The sequence below is a fragment of the Lampetra planeri genome, chromosome 35, assembly GCF_965212315.1.
Source record: "Lampetra planeri chromosome 35, kcLamPlan1.2.h2, whole genome shotgun sequence".
In the NCBI taxonomy this organism is placed as follows: domain Eukaryota; kingdom Metazoa; phylum Chordata; class Hyperoartia; order Petromyzontiformes; family Petromyzontidae; genus Lampetra; species Lampetra planeri.
The window spans coordinates 1,671,873-1,686,870 of record NC_136141.1 but is presented as its reverse complement, the minus strand read 5'-3'; the positions used below and the strand labels follow the sequence as shown (position 1 = coordinate 1,686,870).

General features: G+C 53.6%; 1 protein-coding gene across 1 annotated transcript; it reads left to right on the top strand.

Moving 5' to 3' along the window:
- Positions 1-1,550: 1,550 nt before the first annotated feature.
- LOC144730189 (cytochrome P450 2J4-like) lies at positions 1,551-14,898 on the top strand. The gene is given in 11 exon segments (XM_078610796.1): positions 1,551-1,828; positions 3,812-3,979; positions 3,981-4,046; positions 5,741-5,903; positions 7,252-7,401; positions 8,406-8,566; positions 9,473-9,646; positions 11,347-11,488; positions 12,679-12,866; positions 13,539-13,680; positions 14,111-14,898. Coding segments are annotated over 10 exon segments (1,539 nt in total). The 5' UTR covers positions 1,551-1,828; positions 3,812-3,817; the 3' UTR covers positions 14,302-14,898.
- Positions 14,899-14,998: the final 100 nt, after the last annotated feature.

Genomic DNA, 14,998 nt, shown 5'->3' with positions numbered 1-14,998 from the left:
TGGAGAAAATGTTTGTTGATCTATTTTGACTGTTGGCACGTGGTCAAAGTCACGTGGCCCGAAAACGCCGTGCAGCTCTGCTGTCTGTCATTGCAAAACGCACGCGAGACAGGGATACTACTGCGCACGCTGGGCTACGCTACACGCCGGCTACGCTTGCGACGGCGGAAGGCTGGACCGACCCACCCAGGGTACGGGTCTCGCCCTGGCCCGCTTGAACCCCGGCTTAGCGAGAGCCGCGGGGAGGGTCCCCAGGGGGTCCCCAGCGACCTCGGCTGCTCCGCGACAACCCATGCTGCACGAGGTCGCTTGGTCCAGTCTCCAGGTCTTCAGATGTCTTCAGGCGTGAGTTGGTGGGTACTGCCACGGCCGTCCCGAGGGCTGGACTTTTATTTCCAGGTCGGGGTCACCCCTCATGACCCCCCCCCCTTAGAACCTTCTAGAAGGTCTTATCTTAAGTGGTGGGGGGGGGGGGCATCATCCCCCTCAGCCCCCAGCCCCTGGGGGGTCTGGGGTGTCAACCCCCCGGTCACGGAGGGGAGGGGGGTTGACCCTCGGTCACCCCCCACACACCTCGCTCGTGAGCGTGGTAGCGGGTCACCTACCCACAGCGCCTTGGTATTGCGCAATACCTCATCGCTTCCCCCTCCTCGTCGCCTCTCTCTCTCACAAGCAATTTCAAAGCAGGAAAAACGAGAAAGGAGGGAGGAGGAAATGCGACCGTGCGGCCGCGGCTGAACAATGAACAACTCTCGACTTGGCACACGGAGCCACACCGCTCGGGGCCAGTTCCACCCAGACTCGAAAGTCAGAGCTCGCGATGGTGCGATTATCTCCGCTGCACGTGCGCTATGACGCTTCGTTTGATTTATTTTATACCACGTAACAATGCATTTTCCCAATCATTGTAAAGTGAGATTTACAAAAGCGCAATTTGACATTCCGATTTGCCACATTTAAGTAAATTTGTTTACAGCAAGGGGAAGAAAATATGAAGATTTCATTGTTTTTCATTCGTAAACGGGGAGTCCTCACCAATAAATACCAAACTAAACTTTTTTTTATTTTACAAGTTAAAGATCCACTGAGCTACGTAGATATTTGATCAGAAGCGACCTGGCGATCACAAATGATAGCTTAACGAAGTGGCTTATTAGCACGTGGACATTTATAGCAGCCAAATAACTCTTAACGCGTGGTGATGTTGATTCTAAATGTGGAGGGAAAAACCGGAGGACGCGGAGAAAAATCCACGCGACCACGAGGAGAGAGACACGCAAACTGTCGTCAATCGTTCACTGATGTTGTCGAGTTCAATATGTGTCACGCCGCCGTGGTGTACAGGACGCGAGACGTCTCCGTGCAGGGAAGGGACACGGAGTCACAGGAGGGAGAATGAGAGACGCGCTTTGCTCGTTGCGAACCAAGTTGCGTGCAAACCTCGCTGCGGAATGTTTAAGATGAAACCACCCAAAACCAGATTTGTAAAAAAAATAACAAAAAACAACCCCCCGGTCACTTCCCCCCCCCCCCCCCACAGAACATTCTAAACGTTTGCGACGTCTTGTCGCACTCGCCGTGTCGAGTGCGATGCAACTGCGTGACCCCAACACCACCACCAACACCACCCCAGAGCTGTTGTTGTTGTTGTTGTTTAGATCCTGAGCCCCGCCCGGGGTGTCAACACCCCCCCAACAAGCCGCGTGTGCCCGAGTCCAGCGGCAGCGTCTGCAGGTGAACGACCCCAGCAGCGGACTTCTCTCTCGACCATCGCAACCAAGCGCCGTTCCGTGCCCGCCCGAGACTCCTCCACCAAGCAGGGAGCGAGGTGAGTGAGGGGCGAGGTGAGGGGGGGGGGGCGAGGTGAGTGAGGGGGGGCGAGGTGAGTGAGGGGGGGGCGAGGTGAGTGAGGGGGGGGCGAGGTGAGGGGGGGGGGCGAGGTGAGTGAGGGGGGCGAGGTGAGTGAGGGGGGGGGCGAGGTGAGTGAGGGGGGGGCGAGGTGAGGGGGGGGCGAGGTTTGATGACGGGGGGGCGAGGTGAGTGAGGGGCGAGGTGAGGGGGGGGGGCGAGGTGAGGGGGGGGGCGAGGTGAGTGAGGGGGGGGCGAGGTGAGGGGGGGGGGCGAGGTGAGTGAGGGGGGGGGCGAGGTGAGGGGGGGGCGAGGTTTGATGACGGGGGGGCGAGGTGAGTGAGGGGCGAGGTGAGGGGGGGGGGGCGAGGTGAGGGGGGGGGCGAGGTGAGTGAGGGGGGGGGCGAGGTGAGGGGGGGGCGAGGTGAGTGAGGGGGGGGGGCGAGGTGAGTGAGGGGCGAGGTGAGGGGGGGGGGCGAGGTGAGTGAGGGGGGGGCGAGGTGAGTGAGGGGGGGGCGAGGTGAGTGCAGTGAGGGGCGAGGTGAGGGGGGGGGCGAGGTGAGTGAGGGGGGCGAGGTGAGTGAGGGGGGGGCGAGGTGAGTGAGGGGGGGCGAGGTGAGTGAGGGGGGGGGCGAGGTGAGTGAGGGGGGCGAGGTGAGTGAGGGGGGCGAGGTGAGTGAGGGGGGGGCGAGGTGAGTGAGGGGGGCGAGGTGAGTGAGGGGGGGGGCGAGGTGAGGTGAGGGGGGCGAGGTGAGTGAGGGGGGGGGCGAGGTGAGTGAGGGGGGGCGAGGTGAGTGCAGTGTGTATTTCAATCCGGGAAGTGTGCAGACTATTTGTTGAGCGTGTGTCGGCATGTGCTTTGTGTGGAGTGTGTGTGCTCGTACGTGTTCACGCGAATGTTCCTGTGTATGTTCATGTGCCTGCTCCCTGGAGTGGGTCCATGTGTCCACGTGAAAGAAGACTCTGTGCCCTGTTCGTTCTCCACGAGGTTCAGGGTTTTGTTAATCTCACGGCACGGGTCCACATCTTGATCCTCTCTCCCAACTCCGTTGCACGCTCCCTCCCTCTTCTACCCTCTTCCTGAATCAGCTGCTCGTCGCACTCCGTCTCCAACAATCGTCGCCTCGCTTACTCCACCCCACCCACCCACTCACCCACCCACCCTCTCTTACTCCACCCCACCCACCCACTCACCCACCCCACCCTCTCTTACTCCACCCCACCCACCCACTGACCCACCTACCCTCGCTTACTCCACCCCACCCACCCACTCACCCACCCACCCTCTCTTACTCCACCCCACCCACCCACTCACCCACCCACCCTCTCTTACTCCACCCCCCACCCACCCACTGACCCACCTACCCTCGCTTACTCCACCCCACCTACCCACTCACCCACCCACCCTCTCTTACTCCACCCCACCCACCCACTCACCCACCCACCCTCTCTTACTCCACCCCACCCACCCACTGACCCACCTACCCTCGCTTACTCCACCCCACCCACCCACTCACCCACCCACCCTCTCTTACTCCACCCCACCCACCCACTGACCCACCTACCCTCGCTTACTCCACCCCACCCACCCACTCACCCACCCACCCTCTCTTACTCCACCCCACCCACCCACTGACCCACCTACCCTCGCTTACTCCACCCCCACCTACCCCTCGCTTACTCTCTCACTTGGCCGAACCGTCTCGCACGCACCACTCACTCGCTCGCCCACCCACTGACCCACCCACCCACTCAGTGACCCACCCACTGACCCCCCCACTCAGTGACCCACCCACTGACCCACCTACCCACCGACCCACCCACTGACCCACCCTCACCCACCTACCCACCCACTGACTCACCCACCCACCCACTCACCCACCGACCCACCCACCCACCCACTGACCCACCCACCGACCTACTGACCCACCCACTCCACCGCCGCCCTCGTCCTCATTGCCAGGCTGCCATGGCGGCGTCGCTGGGCTGCTCCGCGCTGGACGCCCTCTCCACCTCGTCGTCCCTGGTCTCGCCGTCGCTCTCCACCTGCCTCCTCTTCCTCGCCACCTTCCTGCTGCTGCTCGAGTGGCGCAAGGTCCAGCGGCCACGCGGCTTCCCTCCCGGCCCCCACGGCGCTGCCCTTGCTGGGCAACCTGGGCTCCCTGCCCACGCAGGAGCCCGGCACGGCCCTGCACAAGGTGGCGACTTCTTGTTGTTCTGTGACGGTCACCGCATCGCGTGGCGCTTTCAGACGCGCTTCTGCGGCCGTCTGGAACGCTCCTCCGAACGATATTAGGGGCCGTCCATAAATGACGTCACGCAATTTTGGAAGATTTTTTGACCCCCCCCCCCTCCCTCGTTACATGGCGTCACAAAAAGGGAGACCCCCTCTCAAATATGGCGTCACAACGCTCTGCCCCCCCCCAAAACCATATTTCTATTTTGAAAATAAAACATGCTTCAAATCGCTTTAAACTATTGTCATTGTAGTGCGTATTTAATGTGGCGCTTCACTCTGATGTCGTAGGTGTGTTGTTATAACAATTAGTGTTGTTATAACAATTCTATATTTATTTAAAGTTGCGCATTTTGATGTGACGTCACATTTTTCAAACCCCCCCCCCCTCGTCACACATCGTTACAAAACTGACCCCCACCCCCCTAGGTGCGTGACGTCATTTATGGACGGCCCCTTAGGAAGCCGCTGTAATTATGCACTTTTAAATCATCTCGATTGAAAGCTCATTTCTTTGGGGCTGCTTTTTTGTGTTTAGCCAACTGTCCTCCGATGAGCACAGTTGGATATGTACGGTGCAGAAGAAGTTCAAAATACATATACTGTACATACATCTGCTTCCGTGGTGGTGGAAGCAGATTGCGTCGCTCAGTGGGAGTTCTCATGGCATGATACTGCTCGCAGAATTTGAAAGAAATTGTGGGGAAAAAATAAATTTCGTAAATTATTCACCACCAGAAAGTCCGTACAAGATTGCTTTAGAAATTCAAATATTTTATGATGTAATCACCCCTAAGTTTTGCAATAGGGAGACTTGAAAAATGAATTTTTTTACACTTATCCAGGTAAAGCTTAGTATGTTCTGGCAACAATAGTAAACACAACCCTTGGAATTAAAAAAAATATTCCAAATGTCTCACAAAATCATTCATCCACAACAGCAATTACCCCTTGCCCCAAACTATCATAAAATAAGAGGCGTTCAAATTAGCGCTGTTGGCTTTGTACGGTGCAAAATAAGTTCAACATATATATACCCAGGGTGAGCAGTGTTTGCAAATTCAACACCGGTGGCTGTTGATCGATAACTGGCCACAGCATTAATCTAAGTTGTCTTGTGGTTGTTGTTTGTTTGACTTGCATCCCACTGGGATATTTGCACAGGGTTGGTGTACGGTGATTTTTCTGCAATATTTTGCTGTCTTTTCTTGGATTTTCTGTTTGCACATAGTCACTTTAAGATGTTTTCTTGCTCATGTTTTTTTGTTTGTTGCGGTTGCACCCGATTCAAGAGCCGAATGGCTCACAGGGCTATACCTAATAAATGAACTTTGAACTTTGATGTGCTGCTCCATCTGTATGCCAGTGGGATCGCCCAGCAGTTCAGCTATCGGCTCGTAATTAAAGAGGTTGCGAGTTCAAACTCTGGCTGGGTTTTAATTCAGCCCATCATCCCTCCGGGGTCGATAATATAGTTACCATTTTGTGGACACGTCAACAGCGGTTGGTCTATGAAGATACTCTCCCCCCCGCCCCGCTATAGGAATGCAGAATTCACCACCACTGACTCGGGGCTGTGAACAGGCGATGACTGTCGACTCGATGCTCACGTGAGCAGAAAACATAAATCGCTTCGCCTTCGACGTCTGTACGCAGCTCTCGAAGCGCTACGGGGACGTGTACAGCCTGCTACTGGGCCGCGAGCTGTGCGTGGTCATCAATGGCTTCGATGCCGTGAGGGATGCGCTGGTGCACCACGCCAAGGAGTTTGCCGACCGCCCCTGGATGGCGATGATTTCCAAGATCACGGAGGGCCTCGGTGAGCCGCTCTACTCCTTCCGCTCTTTGTCCACGTGGCATTTGAAGAGCGACGGCCTCTCCACGTGCTTGCTCTACGTTGCTGTGAAGTAGGGCCATTACCTGAAGCATCGCCTAGTATACAGTATTTATACTTTTTCTTTTTTTAAGGCAGTGGTATTGACGAATGCGTTGAGATATTTGGGACAGAATATTAGGTTTGAAGTGAAAATTGCGTGAAACCTAATCATCCTGCAGCCCATCTTCACTGGCGATCCCCTTCTGCAGAAACATTGTGGCACAGGAATAGGATCCATTATGAAAAGTGCCAGTTTACGTATTTGGTGTTTATGGAAATGCCGGCATGGCATACCGTCGCATAGCGGAACTTTTCCACTGCTTATTGTAGATTGGTGCTGAGTCCTGGAAACCATTCGATGGTGTCAGGAGTTGCTTCCTGTATGGCAATCGTCGCTGCTGTGTAAGTGCCGCGGTAGCAAGATGTTAAATCCTTCGCCAGGTATGCAGGAGGTCGTGGGTTTGATCACGACCCTGACGTCTGTTGCTGTATATTTGGAGTCTGCGTGTCTCTCTCCCAGTGGTCGTGTGGATTTTTCTCAGGGTCCTCCGGTTTTTCCCTCCACATTTAGAATCCAACATCACGCATTTTGAATATTTGGCTGCTATAAATTTCCACGTGATGATAAGCCACTTCGTTGAGCTATCATTTGTGGTCAGGTCGCTTCTCAAAAAGAGCTAGATAGATGAGTGGGCCTTACCTGGTAAAATAAAACGTTTTAGTTCAGGACGTCCATCGTGAAAGATGGAGCGATGAAATGGACTCGTGTGCGCGTGCCGGGCAGATCGTCGCAACGCGAAGCCGTGAAAGATGGCGACGGCTCGGGTGGGGGGTGCTCATCCAGAAGAGGATAGATCATGGCTGACGATCAATGAATGAAGTCTATTATAAAGCGATGGTTGTTTACATCTCTGAATGTTTAGTATACTGGCAGCAGGGCCGTACAGAGGTTCCTAGAGACCACTTGGGATCGCCACCTTACTCCATCATTCACAAACCTCTTCTACCCACTCCTCTGGGCGGCCGTGGAGGGCAGTGGCTGGCTACGTGATAAACAGATTGAATTTTCACATTCGCAATTCGGCAACTCTTAAATGTCTGAAGAAAATAGCCACACTCCCCCCCCCCCCCCCCCCCCGTGTGTGTTGTTCGAACACGATACACTTGAGAGGTAAACAAAAACAACAATTGCAAACCCAGACTTGCTAGGTCAGCAGCGGTACGGCTGTAGATATCCGACATCGCGCGGCCAGACTTGAACGTGCAATCTGCAACGGTGGCTTCGCTGCAGGCATCATCATGGCGGGGTACGGCCACAGCTGGAAGCAGCAGCGGCGCTTCGCCCTCTCCACGCTGCGCAACTTCGGTCTCGGCAAGAAGTCTCTGGAGGAGAAGATCAACGAGGAGGTGGCCATCCTCGTCCAGACTTTCCGGGAGTCCGGTGAGCGAGCGAGCGAGCGCACCAACACTTGGGAACGCGAGCCGCATCACTCTGTTGAGCCCCAAAGCATCCCCCCATCCCCAGCGCCCCCCACTATAATGATTTAATTCGTCTTCACGGGCCGTCGTAACAAAACACCAGCCGCCCTGAGAACCGCAAAGTCATGCCGAGCCCAGCTCCGCGCTTCCACGCCCATCGCGCTTACCCCCCCGCAATTTTCCTCCCGTCTTGCGCCGCCTCAACCCAGTGCTCAGCACGACAGGCATCCCATACCACTCGCGTGAAGCGATGCATTCCGATTGGCACGTTTGGCTACGTACGGTGCGAGAGAAGCTCGACATACCCGTACGTACGAATAGGTGGCAAGTCGCCGGAGTGTGCGTCGTGCACAAAAATGCGCCATTTTATTCCGTAGGCTGTTCTACTGTACCAAGCCAGATGTGAACTAGACGTCTGTGGGGGGGGGGGGGGGGGGGGAGAGCTTTATAGCTCATCGGATTCCTCCAGTAAAATAAATATTCTGATTCTGACCAACTGATTGGTTCACTGTTGTGTATGCATGCTGCCTGATGTGCAGAGGCGGGCACATATATATCTGCCACGTGAGATCAAATTGAACCAGCAATCTCTGGATTGCGAGTCCAGTGTGCTCGCTACAAATGAACCACAATGCCTTGCTGATCTCGTCAAGGAGCATAAACCATCAAGCGAAGTCCGGTCATCCTCGCAGCAGCGGATTTTGGCTGGACATCGAACAAAGGCGGCGGTCACCGCACCGCGCGGCGCTTACAGAAGCCACTGGAGCTATTCACTTTTAATTGAAAACTAATTTCTTTCTAACTGCTTGTTGTGTTTTGTTTGTTGTCCTTCCCACGCAACTCCGATTAGCACGGTTGGCTACGTACGGCGCTCAAGAAGTTCAACATACACACGCACATCAGATCACTGCAGTAGCGTAGTGGAAATCACTGTTGGCAAATGTTATCCGTCGTGTCCGGTTGCAGGTGACACCTTCGACCCCCACTTCAGCATCAACAATGCCGTGTCAAACATCATCTGCTCAATCGTGTTTGGGAACCGCTATGACTACGACGACAAGCGCTTCCGCGACTTTCTGCACCTCTTCGCCGAGAACTTTAGGATCGAAGGCGGCTGGAGGGGGAAGGCAAGCGGACTTGAATCTTCAACGAGCGTTCGCTTATAAGACTTTTATTTGAAGTGTTTTTCGTGCCGGGCCGGCCCGGTGCTGCTCTGAGAGGCGCCGGGTTGCTTTTTCCACTGCACAACCCGAGCCGTGATGTTGGCGTGCAGCTGACGTCAAACGCGACAAACGAGTCTAGAAACACGGTTAGGTGAAGCGGTGACGCTGCGTTTTTTTTTAGTTGTACTCACGTTGCACGCACGACGAATGAAGGTGTGTTACTAGGCATTGTGTCAGGCGTTTCACTCCACGTGTTGGGAGCTTCTTCAGGAACTGAATGTCCACTTCAGGAACTGACTTCACTGAAGAAGATCCCAGCATGTGGAGCTAAACGTTGAACATCGTGCCACGTGGGCTATGCTTGAAGGCGAATGCACGCAAGATGCTTTTATTTGGCGAGAACACGCTCAAGCCGGTTGGGCGGCAACGACGACACTTTGATCACGGCGCGTAATCTGTGCCGTCAGTTCAGACGACTCGGAGCCGAGGCTTGCGACGTGGCCGAGCGTTATCGCGTTTGCCGCTTCTTTGCGGCTCAAGCCCCTGGCCGCCCCAGTAAATACTGCAGGCGCGTAGCCGCTAAAAAAACGTGCGCCCTCTGCGTTACCGTGGACATTAAAGATCCCGTGAGAAAAATTTGAGCAAATTTTTAGAAAAATTTACTGCACATCAATTAAAGGTAAAAAAACAATTGGCAGCATCGCCCGCCGACTGGCAGACCAGTAGCCCCTTGTGCCATGTTCACCTTGTGCCGGCACTGGAACAACTGCCATCAGTGGGATGTTCGTAACGTCGGGGATGTTTGTAACGTTATGGACGCAATGTAAAAGCACGTTTTTGGATGGTCTAATTTCTCATGCCTCTCCGCAGATATGCATATTCATGCCATGGCTGGAAGACTGGCCCGGCCCTCACCAGATTATCTTCCAGAACGCGGAAAAAGTGAAGCTGTTCTTTCAGGAGCGCATCCGTGAGCACCGGCAAACACGCGAGGCCGGCCGACCGCGGGACCTGATCGACGCCTACTTGGACGAGATGGAGAAGGCGAGACTTTCCACAGTTTTGTTTACGTCTTTTTAATTATTTGTGTATATTCATTATAAGTTTTTTTTTTTGTAACACAACGAGGGCACGTTACAGTGTGATGCCAGACTCGCCCGACCCGGTGTCACAATGCGCTAGCAGCAGTCCTCATCGCAAACTGAACCATGTCAAAGAAGGGGGTGGGGGGTGATGTGTTGGTGAAGGATGGGGAGAGAAGCCCGCTGCCCCAACCAAGTGTAGACATCACGTCGGGGAGAGGAGGATCGCTATGAGATGTTAACTGCCTCGCCTGGTATACAGGAGGTCGTGGGTTTGATCCCGACCCTGGTGCCTGCTGCTGTATATTTGGAGTTTGCATGTCTCTCTCTCTCTCCCCGTGGCCGTGTGCATTTTTCTCCGGGTTCTCCGGTTTTTCCTTCCACATTTAGAATCAACGTCACGCGTTTAGAGTATTTGGTTGCCATACATTTACACGTGGTGATAAGCCACTTCGTTGAGCTATCATTTGTGGCCAGGTCGCTCTGTGTAGGCCTTACCTGGTAACATAAAAAGTAATTGAAAAGAGGAATACCACCGCATGACACGCACATCGATGAACACGATCCGGAGCATATTTGACTCTTTTAGTCATAAAGCACGCTTCTTAACCCAGGGGTTGAAAGGCTTTCGGGGCGGCAGTGCAGGCTGTGGCATGGATACCGTGCAGGAGAAATGTTTTGTACGCGCGTTGGGAACGCCAGCCACACGTTGCGTTGATAAAAACCCACAGCAATTGTCCAACATGAAACAGAGACCTTTGCTACCTTGCTAACACGGCGGCGGTGACCGTAGGCGTGGACGCGCGTGGATGTCTCTGGTATTGTGAACCACGGCCACCTCGGTCGCGGTGTTTTTTGGGGGGCTGGGCGGGGTGGTGGGGGAGCACGGGGAACGAGTGGTCCTGATTGGTCACGCGTTAAAAGGCTGAGAGAACCCCTGCCAGGCTTGGCCGTGTGACAGCGATAACATGATTGTGCACGTTCACTCGCTCACTTGGTAGGAGTTTTGGCATCCCTCGCCCGCTCCAGAGAGAAGATCGCCTCACTCCGACAGGGCCCGCACAATTCGGAGAAACCCTGCCCAGAATAGGGATGCCCCCGATTACTATAGACGTTTCGGGCAGTAGCCCTTCTTCATAGCACATCCCATCCTATGTTGAGGTTTTATTATTTTGTTATGATTATAATTTGTGTACCACTGCCGATGGCGCATCACCAAATAGATTGTTCAATGTTAAAGGCCACATAGAGTCATCCCACTACAGCCACAAGCCCCGCCCATCACCACAAGCCCCGCCCACCACCACAAGCCCCGCCCACCACCACAAGCCCCGCCCATCACCACAAGCCCACCAATGTAAGCAGCCCCCCCGCTCAAGTAGAAGGTGTCCAAAATTGGGACTGTAGCTACAGTAAATGGCAATTGGGGGCCAGGGTCTTGGCTAAATGTCTCCATGTAGGTGTGCCCCTAAGAGTTTTACGAGGATGTCCCTCCCCGTAACCACCCCTGCTCCCTACGACGGGTAGGGCGGCGAGCCCGGACACACCCCCAGTCGGTCCCTAATTTCGAGGGTCTATCGCTCCGGGTTTGTTTCACGTTATTTGGGTTCTTGAATCACGAAAAGTGTAAAACGAGGATGCTGCATTGTGCGCGCCGTGCAGGAGAGCCAGGACCCGGCGTCCACCTTCACCGATGGAAATCTGCTCAACGTGGTCGGAGACCTGTTCATAGCTGGCACCGAGACCAGCTCGACCACCCTGAGATGGGCCTTGCTCTACATGATGGCCTATCCCCACATCCAGGGTACGGTTTTCTGAAAGCGTCTGACGTCTGTTGTGAATATGCCTCCAACAACAACAACAACGATTTGGATTTAAATGTGTGTGTTCTCTTACAATGGAATCTCGGTGGTGCTACGGTAAGAGCCGTTGACTGACCATTCGGTTCACATCTTGGTTGGGAGTCAACTCAACTCTTTGGGGGTCGATCAAAATGAGTATCACTTTGTGGGAAGCCAACTTTGATTGTTCCATAGTCCCTACCATGGGAATGTGGAATTTCCATCATTGTCTGAGGGCCAGTAACACATACGAGTAACACCACGTGCTTGTTTGAACAGCGAAACACGAACTTTGTTTCCACACCTTGTGTTTTGGCTCAAACGGTTTAACTCAATAATGGTCATCGCGCCAGACTTGCGATCCAGAGGTTCGCCAATTCGATCCGACGGTGGGGCAGCTGAGACAACGGTGCGCCTTTCTTAAATCCCCCCGCTTCCCCCCCCCCCCCTCCGTCCATCCAGCAGCATCACCGGGGTGCACCCACAGTTGGTCGATCGGCTGGCAGGTCTTGTGTGGTGGTGGGGTGCAGTGTGGGTACTCCCATCGCGTCTAAGACATCTGGCCACCACGGACGAATAGTCCAAACTGCCCTCCTTAGGAGGAGGGGTTCTCTCGAGGTGCCTGGAGTTGGGGCAGGGACCCTTTAGGCCATGAGTGGTGTGAGAAATCAGTTCCAAGGGCTGCAGTTGTACCCCCCTGACAGGTGACCTTGCTGCGAGTGGCGTCTGGCTCTTGATTTTAGGATGAGGTTTGGCCCGTTGCTCCTCGCACCTGCATTGCAGAGCGCTGTGAGGAGCGGTAGTGCAGCGGTCGGCGCGCTGCGCTTACGAACCCGGCGACGCGATTTCGATTCCCGCTCACGACCAACACCGGCGACGGTTATCTGAACCGGTCCTGGGCCTCCCCTAGGTCGACTCAGCCTCAAATAAGTACCTGGTGAGGTGTGTAGTAAACATCGCCACTGGGGAGACAAAGGCGGCCTGGTGTGGTGCTGGCCACCCACCACCTCGTGTGCCGTGCCGGACTTCATAGGTGCTGCTCGCTAACGGCACTTGCCCCAACGGCTGTTAAGGGTACACGGGGGCTCTTTGGTATGCATGTATGTTGACCTTCTTTCGCACCATACGTAGCTAACCACGCTGATCGTTGCAGAGCGCTGTCAGAGAGAGATCGACGAGGTGATTGGCGGCGATCGCTCGCCAAACACGACAGACCGAGCAAACCTCCCGTACACCGACGCTGTGATCCACGAGACCCAGAGGATGGCCAACGTTGCCCCGCTGGGCGTCTTGCATTCTACCACCACCGACGTCAAGTTTCGAGGATACGATATTCCCAAGGTTAACATTTGTAGATTTAGACACCTGTGTGGGTTTTTTTTTTATTTTGCGTGCCTGTAAAAGTGACGTTGCTTTTCACGGTAATGTAAAGAAAAGTTACATGTTATCGAAATCTATATGTTATTAAAAAAAATATCTAACTGCTTCTGCCACATTGCGATCTTACATTTACATGCAAATTACATCTCTAGCCCCGCCCACTTACCCTTGGGTTGCACCCATCTCAAACCTATTATATAACCTCTTGTCGCAGCAGCTCTCCTGCTGTATTTCTCCTGCCCCAGCAGGTCGCCTGCTGTATTTTTTTACCTGAAGATGATTGCTTGTGTTGCGATCGAAACGTCGTGATTTTTTTTCTTTTTTCTATCTCCGTGACTTTACTGAAAGACCCAAAGGGTATGAATTACTGCAGTCACGAAAGCTTTAAGTCAAGATTTGAAATTACTTTTAAGACTTTGACGTCTCTCTTTGCAATGACACCCACAAAATTACTCAATTGGGAGGTTTATAGCAAGAATCGTCCCTCTGCTGTGAAAATTTGGCAGGAGCTTCCTGAAAAAGCCATCAAACTCGGGCATTCCTTGGTAAACAAGCATTATAAATACAACTAAATAGACACGATGTTATGTTTACATACTTATGTACGTAAAAACAACTTTCATTTTTCTACAGGGAACAAAGGTGTTACTTAACCTGACGTCGGTTCTGCACGACGAGACTCAGTGGAAAACGCCGGACGAATTTAACCCCGACCACTTCCTGGATAAAACGGGCCAGTTCGTCAAGCCTGACGCCTTCCTGCCCTTCTCTGCAGGTACGTGGCAATGCCCCCGACTCGTAACACTGCACCCGACTGCCAGGCCGGTGCTCCGTACACCTTTGCACTGCACCGGGTTAGCCAAGGGCCGCCCAGATGTGGGGTGGGCCAAGGGAGGTCATTTTCCCCCGGGGCTCGCACAAAAGAGGGCCCCGCGATGGGCCCGTGTTTTTGTCACACGATTGAACAAGGGGAGGCTCACGTGAGCATTCTACTCCCCCCCCACCCCCGGGGCAGCCCCGGTGACAGCTGCCGCAGGGGATTTCCTTGGCTAGGCTGCAGGGCATTGGCGCGCTTTGCGATCGGTCGGACGTGATGTAAGTCGGCTCAGGCATCCGAGCAAGCGTTCTATAAATAGTCTTCTCGCTTTTCCGTCCTGTCATACGAAAGAAGAACGCAAATCCTCATCCCTTCCTCCCACCCCCAGGTCCCCGCGTGTGCCTGGGAGAGAACCTGGCCAGGATGGAGCTCTTCCTGTTCTTCACGTCTCTGCTGCAGCGCTTCAAGTTCCATTGGCCCGACGCAACTTCTCGGCCCAACTTTGTAGCTGCCGAGGGTCTCAGCCGTGCCCCGGTGTTCTACAAGCTGGGCATCCGCCCTCGCGACACGGCCAAGTGAGCTGTGGGCTCCGAATTCCCCGTGAAGTCAAAGTCGATTTCACATTTTTTTTTTGCTTAAACACGTCTGGGTCAGGGGCTCCTTTCTGGCATGAATCCACCACCCAAAGCGCCATCACGTTAACATTCATGGGTATAAAAACAGACGACTCTATATGGTGAGAGTGAAAAATAAATAAATTGTACTATTCCAAAGACTCACACAGCCCCAAGTTTATTTTACGGAACGCATTATTCAAGTAATGTTGAGTTCCTTGAAAGTGGTTATTGTTTTGTGTGTTTCTTAAATTCAAATACGGTTCTTTTCCCCCCAACGTTATTCCACTTGTGCTGTGAGTTTAGTTTCATGAGACGATTTATCCACTGAGAACATTTGCAGAGAAGTGTATCACCCCATGTTAGAGAGCACTGCCCGTGGTAGGAGATAAGAGAGAACTACTTCTGAGTTCCCATCACGTGACCTAATCCATGCACTGGAGTGCTCTTTTACACATGCCCTTCTGTTATAGGGATGTTCGTCGCATGAAGAGTCAACTCGATTTTTTGTAATTCCCGAAGCTGCAATTTTTATGGAAAAATAAACTTATATTAAAATGTTGTTTTTGTTTGTCGGTGCAGTAAAGTTGTAAATGGGCTGATAAAAATAAATCGCCATTAACTTGCGTACTCACCTGTTTAATCATGGGTGGCTAAAAGCC